Below are 23718 nucleotides of genomic sequence, written 5' to 3' on the forward strand. Positions count from 1 at the left end.
GTGCTTGAAGCCGATCTCGGCAAGCAGGCGACGCACAGTACACCGCCTTAGTGATGGTAGTTCCATACGCTCCGAGAACTCGGTAGTTACCTTCTCGACCGTCGGTATCTCGTTGCGGCGAAAGAAATCGTGCACACATGATCTCAGCGTGCACAACGTGAAGCTGTCAAACTTCGCGCTGCGTCTCCTCTTCTCCGCCTTGCATGGGCGCTTTCGCGAGGGCGTCGTCAGTTTGCCACCCGAAAAATGCGAAGCTTTAACTTCCTGCCTCACCCTGAACACAGTCCTTTCGCTTACACCAAGCATGTCGGCGACAAACTTGCTCGTGTCCTCCACACTGCGTTCAGGCTTCCTGTTAAGCCAAAACGTGTAGCAGTGGAAGATCATGTTGCGTGAATCGCTGTTCAGGATGTGGCTGCTCTTTTTCTTGCCGAGGCTCCTTGGTGGTGTGGTCATCGAGGCGACACAAGGCTCGTTCGGCAACAAAGGATCGCGTTCTGATGTCACCTGGCAGGGCTCCATGGCAGAAAACTGGCACAGAATGCCGCGCGCGATCGTTCGCGAATTCACGAGATCGCAGGTTCGCAACCGCGAAAAAAAAAGAAAAAAAAAATATTAATTAAAATAAGCCCAACACATTAAAAAATAAGGTTGTGCAAACACACAAAAAGTATATATGAATCTTATGCTATTAAGCCAGCGACTGCTACGCCCAGTGCCGTCGATCTTGCTCCGTAGCAGACGACGCACAGCGTTGTAGAAGGCACGGAGTTATTTTTCTCTCGCGATCCGGCATGTGCGGTAGCATTTCCATCATGATAGTTTTACCAAACCACTCGTCAAGATACACAAATCTTATTTATACCGACAAATACGCGTTTTAGAAGCAGTCACAATTTTTTGAGTGGGACTATTTCTTTAGTCGCGGAGGGATTGGCTGCTGCGCTTCGGTCAACTGGGCGGGGCCTCCTCCTGTCTTCTAAAGTTGTACCCGACTATAATTACTATGATCTACAGATATTGAGTACCCTAATTAAACCATAAAAAAAAAAACACGCGAATGCCTACACACACACACACACACACGCACACACACACACACATACATGCACGCATGCAGAGATGCACGACAGAAAGAGAAAAAGAGACCCTTCTGTTAGTAGTAATCTATCCCAGCAGCTAACCTAATCTAAGATGCCCAGAGCAAGTGCTGTTATATATGAAATCACTGGAGGAAATCTGCTTCTTCCAATGGCAAACAAGCCGCTGGTAGGTAGAGAGCACCCACAAGGAAAGCCAGGCTTCGTGCAAGCTATATTTGCCACTGACTCCAACAAACAGCGCTCGATGCCACTCACAATGATGGGGTGATCCGTGACATACTCAGCCGCCTTGTAGTCCTTGACTTGGCCAGCGATGGGGTAAGACATCCCGTGGCTAGAAGGCCGCGATGAAAGGCGAAAATGGGGAGAAATAAATAAAGGGATCCACAGTTCTTTATTCACCATGCCCATAGAGCATAGACCGCTTATCGCTTAAGTCACAAATATCTGCACTACAGTTGAACCCACTTATAACACTACCGGTTTTAACAATATATTTATTATAACAATAAGAAGCTGCTGCACCCTCAACTTTTGTATGTTTTTTATGGTGAAATAACCCACTTACTACAATGCCCCCATGCAGCAGTATCGGTTGTAACGAAGTGTGGCTACTGGGTGTCCGTGTCGAAAGGTAATGGAATGCGAAATCCTTAAAAACAAAAAAGAAAAATTTGAGCCGCTGCAGGCCGCTGTACGTGCTGTTTTCCAGCCTTTTCCGCATCACCAGCCTCGCGCGCCTCTTTCCCGTCGCCCTTCCATCCCTCCTAACACGAACGGGCTGCGCCCATAGATCTATGCCACGCCACCCTCTCAAACAGGAATGGACCGCGCCAACTGCGCTGACAGCGCCGGGCGCTACTCCCAGATTGCTCGTTGGCCCCTCATTCTGCACAGTCTTGCCAATGAATTAAATCGCTCATGCTCGTCTTTGTTGGTTGCGTCGAAGTTATTCCTGGCCACGTGGTTTATCAGCCTCGTTTGACTCATCGCCGAAACGGAAGATGGCTGATCTGCCCGCTGATCATCGGCAATGCACGACAGTGTGGGTAAAAAGAAAGCGCACTGCTATAGATTTGGAAACGAAGTGCGTCTAACCGATGAGGCGATCGTCGCAACCGTGCTTGCATCGGATAGCAACGGCAACAGTGATTGCGACGACGGCAGTGATGATGCGGCAGGGCAGGCTGCTTCGACCTTGTCCTTACAGGAGGCCCTGCACGTGATTCAGCCCCTCAGGGGCTTCGTTATCGCGAGGGACCTTCCGCTGCAGTACGAAGAACACCTGGATGCCTTGGAGAAGGATGTCGGCAAGCTTTGCGTAGAGCAAGCAAAGATGAGGGACATGGGGTTTTCTCGCGCAAGCCAGTGAGAAGTACGTGGCGAGCTGCTTGTAGCGATTTCGCCCAAGTGTTCCTTCTGGATTTCATAAGCCGAGAGGCTGCTGCGGTTACCTTCTCGCATTTTGTAAAAGGCCCCTTTTGAGGCCACCAAAGCAATGCCTTGGCAGCGCTGGCATGTCACTTGCCGCCCGTTACTTCGCTTTGCAGTTGTTATAGCAGAGCCATTCTTGAATGTCGGTAGCCGTGGCTTGTTACATGCGATCAGAGTGCGCAGGAAGCAGACTTAAACAGTTAAACAAACGAGTCAACACAATCAGCAGGAAGGTGGTGGGGAGAAGCACTGGCCTCCCCTCCCTTATAGCTTGCTCACAACAGCTCCGCCATCCCCCTATTTTCATTTTCTTCAGGCAACCCGGTTATAACAATAGAATTTTTGTGGCACGTGAATATTGTTATAAGTGGTTTAGACTGTATAAGCGGTACTGCCCTACAGCTAAAACAATTTTTCAAAGGCTGCAAACATACAAAGCATGTGAACCAAGCAGGCATGCACATTTGAGAATTGAAGCATGCGACCGGGACGTTTGCATTCATTTAAATTTATGAAAGTTGAAAGGTTAATGTCCTAGGACCCACGGTCTTCGCATGAAGTGGACAAAGAAAGAAAAACAACCATAGTGGTAAGTAAGTCGCTGACTAACTTAACAGACCTGTTCGATTACAGTCGCAGACCGATAAATCGGACACCGATAATCCGGACATACTCTGTAATTCGGACAGCTTCGCGGCACCACCAATCCCATAGACTTAATGTGTAAAGAAGACTGATATTTCGGACAGCCGCCAGCTTTACATTCGATTATATGGACTCCTTCCGTGAGTGTAGCGTACGTGGATTCTGCCACCATTATCTCCTCCAGCAACTTCGATGAGACATGAAGTATGGCCTCAGAGATTACATGTAAAACGGTAATCTCTGAGGCCTTGTCTCAGTCACAGCACTACGCCTCAAGGCTATTCCACATGGTGCGCTTTTGCACTGCGATTTTCGCAGATGCGAAATTCGCAACGGCCGTTTCACATGGCGTGATGTCAACAATGCGACTGATGCGACACCCAGGGTTGCTTGCTGCCAGATTTTGTCGCACACGCCGCATAAATTCGTTTAATGTAATGAAAAAGACGTGCGCGTTATAATATAATTGACCTCTCTTTATTAGGACCAAATAATACGTGCGTTTTGTAATTTAAAAACGCTTCAAAGTTTAATTTGTTTTGGTGTGCGCAACAGCGGTTTGTGAAGTTGAATACGAGGAGAAATGGCGGACGTAAACAGCTGTTCGCAGGGGGTCGTTCAGCGCTGTGTGCTGTCTCGTGTGTGTTTTATGCCCGTGTCGCTCTTCGTGCGGTTAAACAAATTACAAGAGGACCTATCAACAAGCCCCTATAGCTGTTGTCATCGCATATGTGAGTATTCGGAATTCGGCTGCAGCGAAGTCGTCATGTCAACGCAGAGACCCTCGCGCTACCCGTGATTACCGTCAGCTTCTGAAAAACGGATGTGTGTGTATTGCTCGTGATTGCGCATTAGCGGTTCCTGCTCCTAGCAATATTGTTGCACCAAACTTGGCAGCAAGCACCAACCCAAAAGCTCACGTCTGCCCCTGAACAAAGCCACAAATGATCTGTGTGTAATTACTGAACGTGCAATGGAATTCGTGTTGTGAACGTTTATCTTAGCGCCAGCCTGGCTCGTCCGTCTTGGCGCCTATGCTGTAATTATTCATACAAGTGCTCTCTGAATATTTCGAAAGGCGTAAAAGCCGACACCACATTTTTTTTAGGAGCTGTAGTCACTTGTGTACGTAGTATCGTATCATTCTGGCAGACATGGGCGTCGTCTATTTTCTCGTCCTGTTTCTTGCGCTGTTAGTGTGCTGTGAATCTGTATCAAGAAGCTTAAGTTAATATGCTGCAGTACGTAGCGCAGCCGCGTAGCCACACGGCTAACATTAAACTACCTTGTTAGGAGTACGTTTGTTTGTTTAATAACAAAATCGAACGCTAAAATTTTGTATTCATGGTGGCAAGTGTAAGGTAACAAGATATCGAAACTATCCGCTAATGGCATGCGTGTGCTTCTACATGCTTCAGCACGTTATCCGTAAAGTGAGGCTGAATACCCCTGATAACCAAAAACCTATGCAACTGGAGCAGGTGCTATGATTCCTTTCCTGGAAATGAAAGCCAGCATCCCAGTATGTTAAGCTAGTCATGTACTTAACCTGTATTAGACCAATGTTAGAGCATGCTAACTGGAGCCATTTCAAACTAGGTTATTTGACCAAAATAAGAAAGTGCAAGGAAAGTGTCAAGGTACAGTCTAATCTGGTATTCCCGAACCGATTGTATTAGCAAAACTTTATGCCTCCCTGAATTGCCTGCATTAACCCAATGCTGAAAACAGGGGAAGCTGATTCCCTTTCTTGCTGTTGAAAAGCTGCTAGAATCTCAATAACAGACTACTTATGTTCTGAGAGAAAGTGAGGGGCAATGACAATATCTCTAATCTTTTGTATGAGCCTTCACCTTGTACGAAACCTTGTACGAAAATAGAATAAAAATATTTACCTTTGCAAGCCTCAGAATCCAAACATTCTCAAAATTTTGAGGAGCCGCATTAAATTTTTGAGATATAGACAATAAAAAGTGTGCCCAAGTACAAGTGCGCACTGAACACACTTGAGTGGTTGAGTGGCCAGCTGCAAATGCAAAAGCGTCCATAGCTGCTACCTCGAGGTAACTGCTAGGTTGCACGTGTGTTTCTCCTATAGCCCATGTACCTGGCAAGGGGAATGGTTATACGTAGTCCTGTGCTTTTTTTTTTTTCAATAGGTGGTGGCTAGCTGATTCCATCTGTTTATGTATTTATCATTTGTGTGCATCTTATGTGCGTGTGTTTGTGTCATGTTCTGATTGTTATACGTGCAGTGATGCAAGCATCTTTTTTTTAATATATTGCACTACAGTCATTTATTAAACTTTGTGTTGAAATGTACAAAATGTGGCCACCCAGTAATGGCTAGGACAGCCAGCAGGATTGGCAAAAAATATGATGCAGATCCAATGCACTTGCTTGAATCGACATGAGGCGAAGCTTTCACGCAACGGTCAGTTAAACTCTAGAAAACTAACTGCAGTGTTTACAGTTGTTCTTATTTCACCCGATGCAACACGTACTCATATGCAATGTTTGCTTATTCACCGCACAGGTCACATAATGTAATGTATACATAGCACGGTGAACTCACTCAAACGTCGGCTCACTAAGACTTCGAACTAACCGTGAGTCTGAGTTCGTTTGAGCCTGACTGAGTAGAATTTTGGTGAATACGAGTAAGAGCAAGCTCAGTTGAGTAAACTTTTAGTGAATATTGTCATGTGGTAGTCAGGGAAAGCTCATCCAAGTATAATTTTAGTGAATATGAGTCAAAGCAAGCTTGGCAAGTAGATTTTTGGTGAATATGACTCAGTGGAAGCTCACCTGAGTAGAATTTTGATGAATATAAGTCGGAGAAATCTTGGCTAAGTAGATATTTGGTGAATATGACTCGGTGCAAGCTTGCCTGAGTAGAATCTTTGTGAATCAAGCTCGGCCAAGTACAATTTTGGTGAATATGACTCTGAGCAAGCTCGATTGAGTAATGATGGGATATGGTTATACGAGTTTATGCGGTAATACATGTAAATGCAGACTCATTAGCAACATTGCCTCCATCTTGATGGGCAATACCTACGCCTCGTGATGAGTCTGCACACTTTACGAGCTGTGGACATGCAAAACCCACCCACACTTGAAAAGATACTATCATTCACACGAAGGAATGCAACCGGCTGACTTCACTGCACAATTTTGATCTGCTTTTGTTTAATGTGTTATCTACTACTTAAAAAAACCAGATGTCTGCCTGCTTTTCGCATTATTGCATGTGTTTTACAGGAAGTAGAGACAGAGAAGCAAGAAAAGGCAAGGATGTTTATGGCTAAGTAGTTTCTTAGAGTGCTGCGATATGTTACAACCAGCATAAACAAAAGTAATTCGATGCACTGAAGTAAGCGAAATGTGCAATTACCTTTTAATGTGAGGGTTAATACAGATGCAGTAAGGATACAAAGTCGGCAACACACTGAAGGTTTATTGGTTTTTTTGTTCAGGAGAAAAATGCATCAGAAAAATGAGAAAAAAACTGTTTAAATATTGCTTCGAAAACAAATTGGCAATACTGCTTATTCCCAGTCAAAGCGTGAAATATGCTATTGTAGAACATTCATTACGATATCCAGTTTGCACGTTCGCTTTGCGTCTCTCAGCGGAAGTAACAGAACCTTGAAATGAGATAATTCATTGGGAAAAATGCGCATGAAAGCCCTAACCAACCGACTGCAACTAAATGGTCGCGCGTATAGCCTGACCTATTGACCACAGCATTTGTCCGTAGTTGCATATTCTTTACATTGTTCCGTCCGTAAAAGCATACGGCGATAAAACTGGCGTTTTCGTATATCGCGAGTTGTCTCCAGAACCAGAAAATTGGGACGACATCCGAAGGCTATGCCTTCCCGAGAGAGACACCTGTAGTATTTACCAACTCGCAGCGCGTGTGAATAACGGAAAATCACGCAAAAGTACGTACTATCAGCACCCGAAGCCAACCTAAAAAACAGCGTCGCCAGATTAGCAACGTAGCGTGTCAACATGCTCATAATCACGGAACCGAATCTGACCTACGAGTTTTTATCTGCACTGTTCGCGTGTCGGTGCTGATGTTACGTACCGATTGCGCAATCCAAGGCTCCACTTAATTAGTTGCACTGTTCGAGGCTTGTTGATCCAATATTTATAGACAAAAAAGTATTTATAAACGTTGCATTGAGCGACCGCCGCCATTTTCCAAAACAGACCGCGAAATACCTCTCGGCGCAATTTCGACGGAAAAATCGCAGCGATTACTGTGACGCTGCGACCAACCGGTTGGTCGCAGCCGAAAATTGCAGAATTGGCCCTGCGACTGCGATTTTGGTCGCATGCGACGGAAATCGCACTTCCGGTGCGATAATCGCAGTGCAAAATCGCACCATGTGAAACGGCCTTCAGACTAAATTACAACTGCTGATCTTGGACTCTTTGCCTGAATTGTGACGTCGCATCAACATCACCATCATCACATCCTATTCCGGCAGTGCAGCGCATGGCCCGCTCTCGCCATTCTGTTTGTTTAGTTTGCGTTCCACACAGCGCTCTGCTGGCTCCAAGAAGTCTTTCTCATGAAGTTATCGACAGGCCGCATCAAATGGCACCAACGATCCCTTCGCAGTTTTACTCCGAATGAGCCTTGAGTCGCAGCCCAAATCACCTTGACGCCGCAACTGAAGAGCCTAGCTGAACTGCCGCCTACCACAACGAGCTCAAAAGCAGACATCATTGATGACCTGCTAGGTTGCGGTGTGCCGATCCCTGCTGCCTTTACATTTGAAGACTTTGCACACGCCGACAGCGCAGTGTTGTGTGCCGAACTGAACGATAACGAAATAATTGAGCAAGTTCTCCCACCGTCAAACAGTGACTCTTAACTCGGATGATGATGTGCCATATGGATCTGACTGAGCCTTTGCAGTCCTTGCATCAGCGTACAGCGACAACAGAAAATAGGCGGAAATATAGGCCTACTTGGTTGCACGTAAGCTGAAGTGTGTGCAGCAACAAATCGACCACTTTTTCCTTGCACAGGGGCATTCAAACGTAAATAAAATGATCTTTTTTGGGCACATTCGCTTTTTTCGGACAATCAATAGTTCGGACTTATTTACGTTCCTCGTGAAGTCCGAATTATCGGTCGTTGACTGTGTTCAAAATTCCCCACGGCATTGCCACCAACTGCACAGAACTAATGTACATTGGAATCGCGACCGAAATTTTGGATGCCGCACAGGGTTTCATTCAATTTCCTGGACAGATCCACATGCGCATGATATCGAAAAAATGGTGACCACAAACCAAGCTGCCACTGTTCAAGAGTTGCCTGCGCCACCTGTGCCCTCGCATTCGTTGTTGAGGTGGTTTCTCCGCTTTCCAAGTGCCTACAGCCACTGCAACGCGTTTCGTTGACTCAGCACTAAACCGCAACTTTGGTCGCCAACTCCCAACAAGGCACGCTGGTTAGGGAAGCTCATCCTGGATATGATCATACCCATAAACGACTACATAAGAGATTGGGCATGTGATCATCATCCGCATGGGCAGCCGGGTGTGTGGAGCGGAGTTTGATTCTTGGGCAATCAGCCACGGCAACACTGCGAACACCTACCAAGTTTGTATGTGTGCGTACTGGTAGGAACGGCAGAAGCTCACGTGTGGGCATAAGGCCTCTGAACTAAATTTGTCGAACACCGCTTAAACTGAGCGCAGTCAAGGTCACAGGTGTGATATCTGCCCTTCATGATGACTAGCATAGCGACAGGCGCACACAGACTGAAGAGTCAAAGCTGCCAAAGGGCGACAATGCACAGGCGTTCCGTGCGGAGGGTGCGCTGCTGATAAGGGGCCGAGAAAAGGCTTCTCCGATGCCTAAGCAAACCCCAGATGCCTACATTGCGCTGCTGCTGTTTTCTTTTTAGAATGCAGCTCTTAATGAGCCGTTCCTGCGGCAAGCATCGGCGGTGGCATAACCGAGCACAACAGCGAAAGATGAAAGAGCGAATGTGGAGCGGCAGATGAAAGATGTGAGCCGCGAATGGTGGAGACCAATGAGAGCGGATCCTTCGGTGAAGTGTGCGCGGAAAACTGGTTTCATGCGGACCTGCCCGACCGCTCGATGTGTACTCATATCTGGTCTAAACCAAGCCGCTCATTTCGCACTATCGTCTGCTTGCGTCAGCTCTCGATCGCGCTTGTTTGGTTTGCTTAGTTTGGTCTCGTTTGCACTTGTTTTGATTGTCATGGTTTGCGACTGTTTTGTAATCTGATTGTATGCGCGATGCGAATTCTGTAGTACTTTCTGGAAGCTAAGCGGCACCAGCGATTACACTGGAACCTTCGACGAGTCACGTATAAAAGCCGACACGCTTGATCCGCAGACCAATCGTCGACTTTGCAACATGTCTCTCTTGTATTCTTTGCCTCAATATATCGCAAAATGAAAACACATATAGAGCTGCGCTCAAATTTCGCATTCAGGAGTATTGTAATTGTCCAGTGAATTATTTCTTCTCTTTTTTTCGTTTCTTGTTCACTTGTTCTGCATCTCCTCCATATTGCCCTCGTCGCTCTCCCCTCCCATCGGCCGGCATACATCGTTGAGAAGTGCACTCACTACTGTGCTTATGTTTGGGATTTTCCCATGGAAGCTGTACTCTAATCAGTATTTCATCTCGCGCGACTGCACTATAACCGATATGCGTAAACATGGAGTTCTATGAGAGGGTAAACACGAATCAGAAAAGGCCACGTTATAGCAAGTTCTGTGTCATGAGTAAGGGGCGTGCGGAGGAAAAGGGACGATGACGACGAAGAGCACACGGCGTTCCAAATGGCACAAACACTCGAGGCGTGTGACCTGAACCGTGATCGTGAGAAAAGCAGCGATGAGCTGTCATTGTCTGCGTGGCTTCAATCAAGGAAGATTGGCTCGCCAGCACCGTATGGGTGATGGGGGCAGCGGGTGTTTGGTTCCGGAGGCCGTGATGCTGGCATTCCGAGGCGTGGCCGTCGGCCTCGACGAGGTTCGAGCGAGGCTCCTCAGACTTGCTCCAGCCTCTCACGGTAGTTCCGGGCACCCCAGCAGCAATGCCCCATGTAGACAGGAGACCGACCAACAATGCCACGCAAGACAGTCCCCAGGGTGCCTTGTCGTTACTTGAGCAAAGTACCAAACGGAAGCAGCGGCTGAACCCATCGCTAGGCCTAACCCGCCAAGTCTCACTGCCACATCGACAACGACCGGGACACAGGCGGCTACTGAGCGATGACATTTACAGGATTGTCGGAAGTAGCGACCCCGGAAGAGATGTGACCAAGCCTGGACTTTGAACCAACACGAGCTGACGACATTAAGTAAGAAAGTTCCCTTCGTGCAATGATGCAGCGAGAGAAGCTAGGAGGGTCAGACTGTCTGCTCCTACTTTAGACTATTGAGAACTGGGACGCTATAGCTGGGGTGTTTATACTCATTACTGTGCTTATGTTTGGGATTTTCCCATAGAAGCTGTACTATAACCAGTATTTTATCTCGTGCGACTGCACTATAAGCGATATGCATAAACATGGAGTTCTATGGGAGGGTAAACACGAATGAGAAAAGGCCATGTTATAGCCGGTTCTGCACTATAAGTTCATATGTTATAAGTGGTCTCAGCTGTACATGTTCCACGGTTAAAATGTTCCAATATATTTTTACGCAACCAGACTGGCACACAATAATTTCTTGAAAGGGGTTCTGAGCCACCCCTCGGGCTTGGTGAGAAAACGTTTTCCACGGATAGTGTATGCTGCTGTGAACATTTCAGCCAAGCTTTGCAGTCATATGCGACACATGAAGCTCGCAAGCGTAGCGCGAAGTCACCTTTCTCTCAAACGCTTTCTTTTCAACAGAAGCCTGCTTCCCACTCTCTTCTGGGTGCAGTATTTCGTACCGTATATACTCGTGTAAGGGCCGCACTTTTTTTTTTTTTGAAATTTTTGCTGGGTGCGGCCCTTACACGAATCAGGCCGACGACAGCTCACCAAAGGTCTATACTGTTTCCGCAACAGTAGCAGTGCGCAAGAGTCACAAATAACATGCCAGGAATGTTTTATTACGATTCCATGTCGCTATCGCTGTCCTCGCCCTCGGAAGAGCTTGCCTCAGCGTCTGTATCCCCCCAGAGACGATCATCCTCAGTACTGTCCATGCTGTTCGAAATTCCAGTCACCTTGAAGCTTTTTGCAACTGTTTCCAATGACACGGCACGCCACGCACTCTAAATCCACGCACACACTCGTTGGAGTGATGCCCGCTTCAGCCGTCCCGTAGGGGTCTTCTCATGATGGCCTCCAGCCATCCATTCCGAGTAGCATCGGCGAAATTCCGTTTTGAAAGGACGGTTAATGCAGACGTCAAGTGGCTGCAGCACACTCGTTAGCCCTCCAGGAATAACGGCCAAGTCCGTGCAAGTCGTGGCGAGTCGGTCCTTGACGCGGTCAGTCAAATGGCCCCTGAAACTGTCCAGAACAAGGAGGGCTTTCCTTGTAACAGGCCTCTAGGTCTGTTTGCCCATACGGTCTTGATCCAGTCTACGACGAGTTCCTCGCACATCCAACCCTTTTCCTGGGCACGTAGGATGATTCCCTGAGTGAACTTTTCTTTTGGGAGAGTCTTTCTTTTAAACAAGACATATGGCGGAAGTTTTCTGCCATCTGCGATTATGCACAGCATCACAGTGCATCTTTGACGTTCTGCGCCGGTCGTGCGCACAGACACACTTTTCGCGCCCCTTGCACCTTTTCGCACCTGAAAGCACCTGTGGTGCTTTCAGGTGCGTCGAACCACACAGGAGTCTGGTTCACATTTCCAATTTGGGAGAGGTTGTACTCATGTTCCCTCCTGAGAGCATTCACAAAGCGATGGAATTTAACCACATGGCTTTCGTATTCACTTGGAAGTTTTGACAAATCGTTGTTCTGCGGCGGATAGAGAGCTAGTTCCGGTTCATAAACCACGTAGCCCACCCCCGACTTGCCTTGAATTGTGCCTGGGGTATTTCCATGTGGCGAGCGATGTTCAGGGCTTTCACGCGTACCATGTCAGTTGATACAGTGTAGCCGTCAATTCGAGTGTCGATGACATATTTGACGAGTTCGCCTTCGAGTTCTGGGTATTTGCACTTCTTGCCCCGAAACGCCTTTGGGCTCCTGTTGGTAGCGGCGAGGGCATCTTTCTGCTTTATCCATTAACGCACGCACTTCTCGTCTACGTTGTACTTGCATCCAGCTTCTCGCTTGCCGTGCTCCTTAGCATATTCAGTCACTTGCAGTTTAAATGAAGCAGTGAACGATCTCAAATGCCGGCCCATCTTCCTTCACCTGCGCTGGCTCAAACAGGGCTCATTACTACTGACGGAGTGACACCAGTTCGCCGGCAACACGATGCAAATGATGCACCACACAAAGCAATCATGGCGCCGTACGCCAACGCTCAACCAACGCCTCCTAGGAGGCATTGGCTCAACCAGCTCAACGGCTTGGCCAGCGGAAGTGGAAAACTGGCAACGCCACCTAGCTTCGATTGAACTAACTACACCTTTCTGGCAGGACTTTTCGAACTTTTTTTTTAAATTTCTCCTTTCAAAGTAGGGGTGCGGCCCTTAAACGAAGGCAGCCCTTACACGAATATATACAGTAATAAAGTGGATTCCCATAATTGGCTGTTATTGGCCAATAGCTGACATCAGTCAAGAAGGATGTTTGGATCAATGCACTTCGTACTATTAAGCGAGAAAGAGAGAGAGAAATAAAGATAGAAAGAAAGAGAAAGAAAATCACCACGAAGGTCAAAGAACGAAAGAGAGAAAGGAAGAAAGGGAGAGAGAAAGAAAGAGATAGAAAGAAAGGAAGAGAGAGAGAGATAAAGAAAGAGAGAAGGAATAAAAGAGAGAAAGATAGACAGAGAAAGAAAGACAGAGAGAGAGAGAGAGAGAAAGGGGGAGAAAAAGAAAGAAAATGACTACGACGGTCAGATACACACACGATAAGCTTCGCTTACCCATATTTTCTCGACAGGGGAAGGGGGGGTTATTTTTTTTAATTGAAAAGTTGGTGGCCCCACCGTCACCTGAACGAGCGGCGCCACATGCCGGCCGGACACTTGTCGCGTCGGAGACCCTAGCACAGCTGCATGGAGCTTTGAGGGGTGTTTCACTCTGCTGTATCTAGTTTTGATACTCGATGACGGCAACACTGATATTCCTCACCCCATTATGTAGTAAATATAGTAATTAAAATGGAAAAAGAGTGACAGAAAGAGTGCAAACGACGCAACAATGATGGTGCTTCGAGCAGACGACAGCTACTCAGCCTGTGAGCCCGCCTCAGCCAATGGGCGCTGCCGAAACAGCCGGAACCAACGTTTATACTGACAGCTTCAGGATAAGGTGCTGGCAACGCCGGCGCAATTTCAACGTTTTTTTCCATCACCCGTGGCGTTTGCCAAGGCAGGACACACTCCCCCATTCTAGCATACTCTACTCATGACTATGAGTTCAGACAAAAGTGCAACTACATGTAGCTGCGAGCTCACCAGAGATGGACCCCGGCATTGCCAAAGCCAATGCCTGCATAGACGCTGGCCAAGTGCATGCTGGAACGAGCCTCGACATCCTCCTTGTCGAACACAGCTCTGTCAAAAGGACAAAAAGCGATACGTCAGACAGAATCACACAATCGCTGACAGGGTTCTAGAGAAAGAACTCTGACGAATTAGAAAAACCTATTAGGTAATACAGCAAACCCTCGTTAACTCAAACTCTGATATCTCAAAACATCAGCTAAGCTAAAATTCTTTTCCGCTGCGAAGTCAACTCCATGTATTTCTCACCCCCTTATTTTTTAAAATTTTGTGCTGGACTCCGGATATGTCTGAATCTTCACTGCAAAAATATCTTGACAGTGAAAGCTTCTGGCTGTCTCTCTCTCATGGATGCGGCTTGATGGAAACACTTTGCCGCCCGTGCATTGGCAATTTCCTTTGCTCGCAGTGCCAGGAATTTTCTGTTGCCATGCCTGTCTTAACTCAAAAACATGAAAAAGTTGACAGTAAGAGACAATAGAAATTAGCAAACGAACTGATACTATTATAATAACCAAAACTGTTCACAATAAAGCTGTTGTAAAATAATTTGGAAAATTTTAATGGTTTTTAAAAGAAAAATGAATGCCACAGAAGTTTAAGTTTAACAGACACTTGAAAATTGGCACATGAATGTTGTTGCATTCCAGCCCCATAAGAATACGCCGCCAGAGCTAGCAATCAAACCCATAATCTCGTGAAGAGCAGCTGAACATCATAGCCACCCGAGTTACTCTCGAGTATTTTCATTTCTTTCTTTCATCAGGGCCATTTTTTGTCTGGCTAGACAGTGCTGCTGCTATTTTCTTATTGGCCACTCATCTACATAGAGTGAAGTCTTGTTAATTAGAAATCTCTTCATTCTAACTGGCACACAATTCAACTGCTCTGTTGGTCCCAGCAAAGTCCTTTGTACTTGATTACAGAAAAACTCCCGTGAATTCAAACTCCAATGAACATGCAATGGTTATTTCGAACAAAATTTCTCACTCCCACGGACCACTTTTCGGACAAACCCGAGCGAAAGGCGAAAGTTCGAGGCATTGCTAGCTGCCGTACTGCCGCGTGCAATAAGAATGACGAGGAAAGACGTGCAGGAAGCCGCGACCGTACCACAGTAACCAGAGCGGTGCACGCTCGCCTTTCCCATCCGGCTTAAAAGGAGCAGAGGCTCTATTCTGAACATTCTGCCATTTTCTTCGAGCCATGATGTAGGCACAATGCGTACAAATTGGCCCCGATGGCCCCGATTTGCTTTCATAACGTGAGGCAAACTTGACGCTATGCCTAAGAATCTGCAATGGAGGCAATGAGCCTAATGTTCTTGATAAACCAAAACAGTTTTCCTCCTCAGTAAAAATAAAGCAGCTAGCTCAAAGAATGATTCCACCGAAAACACCCCTCGCTTCCATTGTCTTCAGTGCACAAGCCGATGTCTGAGTCATTAGCCAGGATGCGTGTCTCGGTACTTGAGTCATCGTATATTGGTGCCGATACGCGTGTTTTCTACCTTGAGACAGCATATGTGACCAACCAGTGATGATGATGAGCGCATGTTTTAGGTCGCGTTATCGCTACCTCACAAAACGCAAGTGACTCAGCCCAACTTGGCTCACTGAGAAACGGTTGATTATCACAAGTAGTGATGCACGCACCACAGGTAACCGCTTGCACGACACAAGCCCCAGCGCTGCCATTTCTCATTCACTTCGCTGCTTACTCGCACTGTGCGAGGAAACCTCAAGGTGCTGCCTTGCATAATTTTTAAGTGAAGCTTCATAGGCTCACTTGTGTCAGGGTCGGTGTATGCAGTACAATCATCAGCATTGGCTCGAGCATTGTCGTCTTCTTCCGCAGCTGGCTCTCGTTGGTGCCCCTCGGGCTGCGCTAGCGCTCATGCTCGGCACATGCTCGTGCCACTGCTCCCACGTTCGTCGTTGTCATCTTCTGCCACCGCTGGCGCCGTTGCCGCACATAATTCCAGCGTTCACTTTTCTTTGCGGGGAGGCCACGTTTACGGCGTTGTGAGCCATTGCTTAAGGAGGTATGAGCCATTCATTGTCTTACGTGACAGAGAGATTTAATTTTGAAGCAATTTAATTTCGAAGAATCGCAAGCGGCAATGGCAGGCGAATGCTGCTAACCAAGCCGCCGAGCAAACTCGAGACATTGAACGCAAGCGACAACAGCAACGAGCAGAGAATCGTACACCGCAATGGAAGGAGAAGTTGCATGAAAGGGAAGGAAAACTAGTAGGAAACGGACGGAAAAGTAGTAGGTCGGGTACACACATGACAAGCTTCGCTTACCCCCATTTTCTTGACAGGAGAAGGGCTGGTGATTTTTTGTTTTTTTTTATAAAAAAAAAAAAAAAACAGTGCAGCTTCACTGACTTAACGTCACGAAGACTGATGAAACAGCGGAGCTGGTGGCGTCAACTTGGCTTTTACTTTCCGATGAGTCTCTTCGTACCGTTGCTGCGACGCCGCCTCCCTCACTCGAAACTCGGAGTCTTCAGATCTTTGCCGTCGCTTAGCCTCCCCTTGCTCGGAACTCTGGGTCGGCACGTCGCCTTTGGGCCCATGCTCGAGCAGCTTACCATCGTCCTTCCTGCCGACAGTTGCTTCTTCATCCTAACCATACTTGTCGCCAAACATTGGAATGCTTTGCGCCGACAGTGCACACTTTCTTACTGCTCGGGAGACCCTCCCCCACTACCTCTCCCCGGAAAGCGTCGCGCCGCCGTCTCTCTCTCCTTGGCTCTGCCTACCTGTCGCACGGCGCGCGCTCTCCCTATCTCATGCTCGCCACTCTCCGACCACCTGTGGCTGGCACGCGCTTTGCAAAACTGATCAACGCTCGGCACGGTTCAACCTCGGCCTTAAGCAGCTCCGCTGTTAAAAGCTGCTGTAGTCATAAGCTCTGGCGATGTTAATCTTGATTACAATACGAATTCAGCAGTGAAAAGTCCAAAATGTTGCCAAAGATTTGTAGTGCTCAACCAATATTATTTCAAATAAACATGTTTAAAAGAAAATTATGTCCCAAGACACAAGCCAACCTCACCCAAGAGTGATGTAAACGCTATGAGCACGAATTATGAACAAAAGATTTCCATGGCTCCAAATGATGTGAAAAAATATGGCAATATACACGCCTCTTTCAACCATAATTTGAGGTGCGACGAGCTGCGCAAAATATGCTAATGAGCAGCCATATGAAATGCGGCGATACACATGCCTCTCGGCTGCCATTGTATATGGCCACTCATTAGCATATTTTGCCCACCTCGTTGCACCACAAATTATGCCGGAAAATCTCAGCAATGGTGGCCCAGCACAACGTCAACTTGATGTTAACATAACGGCCCTTCCTGTGGCATCAACAAGCTGACATGGTGGCTATAATGGACTGGACTACCTATACATATTTGAGAAATTTCAGATGCATTGCCACAGGCTTCTGCACGCTACCATTCACTTTCCTTTTAAAGCGCTAACATCACAATATGGCTGCCAAGGACAAGAAAAAAGTATTACAGTGGAACCTCGCTGATACGATCTTCATGGGAACCAGAAAATAAATCGTATCATCCAAAGCAAGCCCCAATATGTAAAAAAACAGGCTTACTTGGTGACAAACTCGATAGCAAAGTTTCCTGTGGCGTCGAGTGATACTGGTCCGCATAACACGCGTGTTATGCAAAGCAGCATCATGACACCACACGAACCACAGCCAACACACTTTTATTCAGCACTGAACTTCCTTTTTTTCAAAGTCTGTAAACAAGTTCTTTTTAAAGATTAAAAAAGAAACAAAAAAACAACGGAGTCGCCGCCTCAACGGTGCATTTGCAATGAAGCCGCGATGAGTATCCAACACTGCGAGTGCGTCGCCAGTAGTTGAGCACCAGTTGCCGCAGCTGTCACCACCTCCTTCGGTGATGTCGTCATCACAGCCGTCTTCCGTGCTTCTTTTTTTTTCGCGGTAGACAAGTGCGAGCGAAAGGTGATGCGAGCAGACGGCGAAATGGGGAAACGGCCGGTCTGGAGGCACGTGCTCCCTTCCTTCTTTAAAAAGCGAGCGCGTGCCTCCAGACCGGCCGTGTACATCACAGAAAGGGGCAGCACTCATTGGTCGGTTTTGCTCGCGGCTCGTTTGCCTCCAAGGCGCGTGTCAATTTAAATCAGCCAAGGATCAATCCCTCGCACGCTGAAAAACCTGCTTCGTGGCAGCTTTTGTGGCGCGCAGTGTGCGTTTTTTCGCTAGTGTCATCGGCCCTTAACACATTGTTCGTGGGTCTATGGAATGTCATTTAATCTAGTACACTTGAATATAAAGGTACGAGTTTCAGGAATAACAGCTTGCAGTCGTATCATCCAATTTCAGGTGGAAATGCGATCGTATGAACCGCATGAAAATACATTGAATACAAATAGGAAAACACAAATGAGAAAAAAAATGTATCATCCCAAAAAACGTATTATGTATCAACGAGGTTCCACTGTATTAGAAAAAGTCATCATCTTAATGAAAAACAAAATCGCATTGTAAAATTTGCACTACTCGGCACAAATTTGAAAACACATGACCTTTCCAAAGCCAATCAGAAAGCCAACATGGTGGATAATGGCAGCCGTACAACCGCCATGTGTGTCAAGAATAGCGCCTCAGCAAGGTGCCCCAGCGCATGCTTGATCACGTTACCACACACTCTTTTTAGTTTGAAATTAGTTTTATTTGAACAAATTTCAGGTTCTTCTTAGAATTCAAACTAACGAGATTCTACTGCACTTTCCTGAGCTAGGTGCAAATCTGCTTAGTGAAACAAGGAACCAATCAATGGCCACACTTGCTGACGTGATACAACAACACACAGCTATAATTCATGTGAAGAAAGCTGCTTATCTAGGACTGTGTGAAATGCCCGTTTACATCCTAGTTCCTAGCCACATTCAAGACGAGGCACCGTGTGATGAGCGTGGCGAGTAGATAATGTAAAGCCTTGTGCATTGTGAGCGGTCACACAAGTGCGACTAAAGTTGCCTGGCAAAGACTTTATTGTGCACGAAGAAATGCAACAAGAGTTAATATATGTACCTCTTGAAGTACTTCTTGATGATGCGCAGCGCGTAGAGGGACCAAACATCGCTGATGGGGTTGCTGCCCTGGTAGGCGGGCCTCTGGATGGGATTGGACGGGCAGGGGGTGCGCTTGTTAAAGGGGATGGCTGTGTACGACTCCAGTGCGTGGCTGTTTAACAAAATAAATGAAACCTGCATGAATGCTCCCATCCTGCTGTGGAGGTAACCATTGTCATTTAATCAGTTCTTTGGCAAATGCAAAGAGTTGACTGACATTACAGGGACCTCAGGCAAGAACGCCAAATCATCATCATCAACCTATAAAGGTCCAAAAGGGGTGCCTGTGGAGCCAAAGTTTCAACAAGAGGCTTGACTTGTCTTTGTTAGGGCAACAACTGCTTTTTCCATTGGTACCCGAACAAAGACAAGTCCCCTTGTCGTAATGTTAGATTCACAAACATCCCTTGTTCAACAACGGTTGATCATACCAAATCTCCATCTTGCTGTGATACAGTCCATGCCCATTTAAACAGATTCGCTTACAACATACTTTCGGGCATAACAGACCATTCTTTTCACTCATAGTCGGGTACAACTTTAGAAGGCAGCGGCATCTGCACCTCAAAGGTGGATGCACACGAGCCGCCACCAATGGGTGCGCACTCTAGACTAATGTAATGAGCCGGACGGCCGGTGACCCCACCGACAGAGAATGTGGCAGCCTGCGCTTTGAACTGGGCCGAGTCGCGTCAGCTGTTTACGTCTGCCACTCATCAGAGTCAGTTTGTGCTGGTCTATCATGCCGGAAATATTATTGCGATCTTACGATGCATCATTTGTGCTGTGAGTGTTTGTTCTGAGCGGTTATTCGGCGAAGAAAAACTGCAGAGAGCATCGGTGATGCTGTGCTACGTTCTGTCGCATGTGCAATGCAGGGCGTGCGAACTGCGTATGCACTCAGCTGCACGCACGGCTGCACTAGACTAGGAGATGTGGGCCATCCTCCCCCCACTTCCCCCTCCCTTCATCCGTGCTTGATCGCGTTACCACATGCGACAGAGGTAATCTGTCGCATGTGCAAAGACTGGGCATGCCGAGAAGAAATGGCATGGCATTACGTGTGCTGTCTTCCCGCAAGTTTAGTACTGGTTTCTGAGACACGTTGAAGCGAGAGGCAGGTGAAGTTTGTGGGGAGCACACGCTGCCACCTTCTCCCGCGGGCGCTCGCCCGTCACGTGCGAACGGAGCGCACGCGGCGGTAGCCGGGCGGACATCTCGTGTGCGCACAACGCGCGCCGCGGGAGCCGTGCGGACACGGGAGAAATGCACTTTGCCCTCTCCCGGTTCTCGCTCGCCTCTCGAGACGCGCGCGCCCGCGCGGGAAGAGGGAAAGTATCCGGCGGTCGAGGAGGACACTCCCCTCGCGGAAAGGTAAAAAGATATAAAAGAGCGCGACCGAGAGACCCCCGGGTCTCTCTGACCTCGCTTGACCTAACTGCCCGGACGGATTTTACCTGCTGAAAGCCGTGAGTGACCTCGTTTGCGTGACTACCACACGCGACGAGGCAAGCCTATTTTATTAGTTGTTATACAGAGCGGACTTCCCTCTGCAAGTGTGTTTTATTGCTGACAGCAATAAACGTTGTTGAGTTGACTCGCTTGTTGCCTTATTCGCCCGAACCCTGCGTAGCTGCGATTACACGCGCTACGGGTTGGGGAAGACCCCCACATTTGGTGCTACCAACGTGGTTCGAATTCGGCAACACGGCGAGTTTTTTTTTTTTTTCTCTGTTTTTTGGAGCTGGGACTACTGAAGTTGCAGCAAACAATGGCGATGGGCTTGTCTGACTTTCCAGATTAGTTCATGTTGTCGGATGTCGCGGCAGGTAATCAGAGGCCTAGTGCTAACGTGGCGGCAGCTTCCGAACAAACCGGTAGCTTTGATGTACTACCGCCCGAACCTTCGGGCGGTAGTATTCCGTCAAGCGAAATAATGCTGCAGAATGCGCTGCAAGTCATGCAGAGCTTAGCCGGCGCCCTGCAGAACACAATGCGGGCCCCGTCGCAGAGCGAGCGACCACGAATTGAGGTAGACATGCCTACCTATAGTGGGTACCACGATTGCACTAGTGCAAACGAGTACCTCGACCGTCTGCAGTATTATCAGCAAGCAACAGGGCTTTCAGACGCCGAACTTCTCGCGTGCGTGGTCCCTGCTTCACTGACTGAACAGGCGGCTCGTTGGTTCCGACTGGCCGGACACAGAGCCCGCACGGTAGAAGAGTTCCGCGTGAACTTCCGCGAGGAATTTCTTCCGGCCAACTACGAGTGGCGTTTGAGGAGAGAGTTGGAGTTGCGTACCTAGCATCCGGACGAGTCCCTGCTGGAGTATGTTCGAGCGATGGACGAACTTTATCGTCTCACGAGCCTTCTCGCCACCGACGCCGAGAAAGTCGAGCGCGTCACACGGCAAGCGCACCCGACTTTCGCGGCCTACTTCAGGGGATGTAGGTTCAAAGACCTAGACGAGCTCGCCGCCGAAGCAAAGCGCATCTAAGGGGACATCCTCGCGGCGCGAGCATACCGTCCGCCTCCACGCGCCACACTGTCACTCGAGCCTCGCTGCGCGTGGAATGGCGGCGGGATCGCTTCACATTCCCCGAGGGTCGACGCGTCGGCATCGTTCGCCGCAGAGCAGGTCCAGCGTGGTTGGGAATTATCAGACCGCGCCTTGGACCCGTACGCCTACGCGCTGAAAACAGCACAGCATAACGCGGCACGCAGTGCGCCGCGCCAGGAACTTGCGACTAATGCGAGAACGGAGGAGCGGCACATGCCGACCGCCGAGCGTGGAAGCTACGGCCCGCCGGATTGGAGCGACGGGCGCCCACACCACCAAGGCTTCGGTGGCCGTTGCTACCAGTGCGGCGGACTGGGGCACATCGCCCGTGACTGTGCAAGCACGCCGGGCCGAGGTCGAGCACGTGGTTCGGGAAACGGGCGAGGCCGCCGGTGATCCACCTTGGGTCCCGGGCGGCGATCTCGAACACAACTGGTGATTTCGATTTACTTGCGCCTTTGGCTTGTCGCGTAGGAGATGTCGCGGACTCGCAGGCGCCGTTCATCGAGCTAACGATAGCCCGAAAGAAGTTTGCCGCATTATTGGATACTGGGGCAAGCGCTTCTTTATTTGGTGATGAGGTGTTGCAGCATCTCCGCGGGAACAATATCCGCTTAAGAGATAGTGACATCACTTTCCGCCTTGCTTCCGGCACAGCACAATCGAGCAGTACAGCTAGACTAGTTATTCGTTGGGAGAGACGCGACAGGCGACAACGCCTCGTACATCTTCCCGGTCTGTCAGTGCCTGTTATTTTAGGTCGAGACTTTCTCGCCAAGTCTGGTATTTTGATAGACATCGCCAGCGGAGGTTACAGAGAGAACGGAACGGGTGTTTTGAAGCGTTTCGCAAAAGCGCCCGTGCCTGCGGCGACACGCCAGTCTCCGGGGGCGGCGCGAGCGGGCCACACCCAGCCACAGCCGAGCGAACAAACAGTAATCGGTGAAGGCGATGAAAGCAACGGAGAGACGGTGGCACAACATTGTACCGCGGTGTTGCATGCGGCAGCGCACCCACTTTTGTCAGAGGTCAACAGCCTGCCGGAGAGAGAAAGGGCACGACTGTCATCGCTGTTGTACGAATACGATGCGATTTTCACGGACCGTCCGGGCCGCACTACGTTAGTCAGGCAAAGGATAGACACGGGTGACGCTGCGCTGTGGAAATGTAATCCTCGGCCGATAAGCTTGACTAAACGGAAAGCACTTGACAGCGCCTTAGACGAACTCATCGACACAGGCGTTGTGGAAAGGTCGAACAGCCCATGGGGCTTCCCGGTAGTTCTAGTCCCGAAGAAGGACGATACTTATTGCCTTTGTGTAGACTACCGCAGGCTGAATGAGGTTACGAAGAAGGATGCGTACCCTCTACCCTCCATTTCCTCTTTAGTATCTAACCTAGGCGGGGCGAAGTACTTTACGACGCTCGATGCTAGTCGTGCATATTTTCAGGTCGAAATGGACGAGCGTGACAAAGAGAAAACAGCTTTCACTTGTCACCGCGGGCTCTTTCAGTTCAAAAGAATGTCTTTTGGCTTAGTCGGAGCTCCTGCTACGTATCAGAGGTTGATGGACCGAGTTCTAGGAGATGCGAAGTGGCAACATGCTCTCGCATATCTCGACAACATAGTGGTTTATTCGAAAACATTCGACGAGCACTTGCGCCACTTGAGAGACGTCCTAGACAGGCTGAGGTCCGCGGGTATCACGTTGAACCCGAGTAAAGCGCAGATAGCTGCGAACAGAATAACGCTGTTGGGATTCACGTTGGACAATGGCCGCATTCTGCCGAGTGAGGATAAGCTCGAGGCTATACTGAGCTACCCGTCGCCAAAAGATATCGGCGAACTGAGACGCTTTCTGGGATTGGTGAACTTTTATCGCTAATTCATTCCAGACTGCGCGGCAGTGCAAGCGCCTTTAACGAAGCTCTTGAGGAAAGACGAGCGTTGGACTTGAGGTCAAGAGCAGGAGGCGGCACTGCGCGGCCTCACAAAGGTGCTCGCTGACACAGCAGAGTTGCAGCTGCCTGACTTGAACAGGGAGTTTGTGATTCAAACAGACGCAAGCGACCTGGGTCTAGGTGCAATTTTGCTTCAGGAGCACGGAGGCATTCTCCGACCGGTTGCGTTCGCGAGCCGTTCGTTGACGCCGGCGGAAAGGAACTACTCGGTGACAGAGAAGGAGTGTC

The 23718-nt window shown here is 48.6% G+C and overlaps 1 protein-coding gene across 1 annotated transcript in view; it reads right to left on the reverse strand.

Annotated features, from left to right (window-relative positions):
* LOC119450830 (hydroxyacid-oxoacid transhydrogenase, mitochondrial) overlaps window positions 1-23718 on the reverse strand; it is a 96850-nt gene that overhangs the window by 38353 nt on the left and 34779 nt on the right. Inside the window, exons 7-9 of the mRNA XM_037714323.2 lie at window positions 18925-19077; window positions 13777-13875; window positions 1359-1437 (exon numbers count right to left, since the gene is read on the reverse strand). Coding sequence (XP_037570251.1) covers window positions 1359-1437; window positions 13777-13875; window positions 18925-19077 — 331 coding nt within the window. The remainder of the gene's footprint in view (window positions 1-1358; window positions 1438-13776; window positions 13876-18924; window positions 19078-23718) is intronic.

This window comes from Dermacentor silvarum, chromosome 4 (genome assembly GCF_013339745.2).
Source record: "Dermacentor silvarum isolate Dsil-2018 chromosome 4, BIME_Dsil_1.4, whole genome shotgun sequence".
NCBI lineage: Eukaryota > Metazoa > Arthropoda > Arachnida > Ixodida > Ixodidae > Dermacentor > Dermacentor silvarum.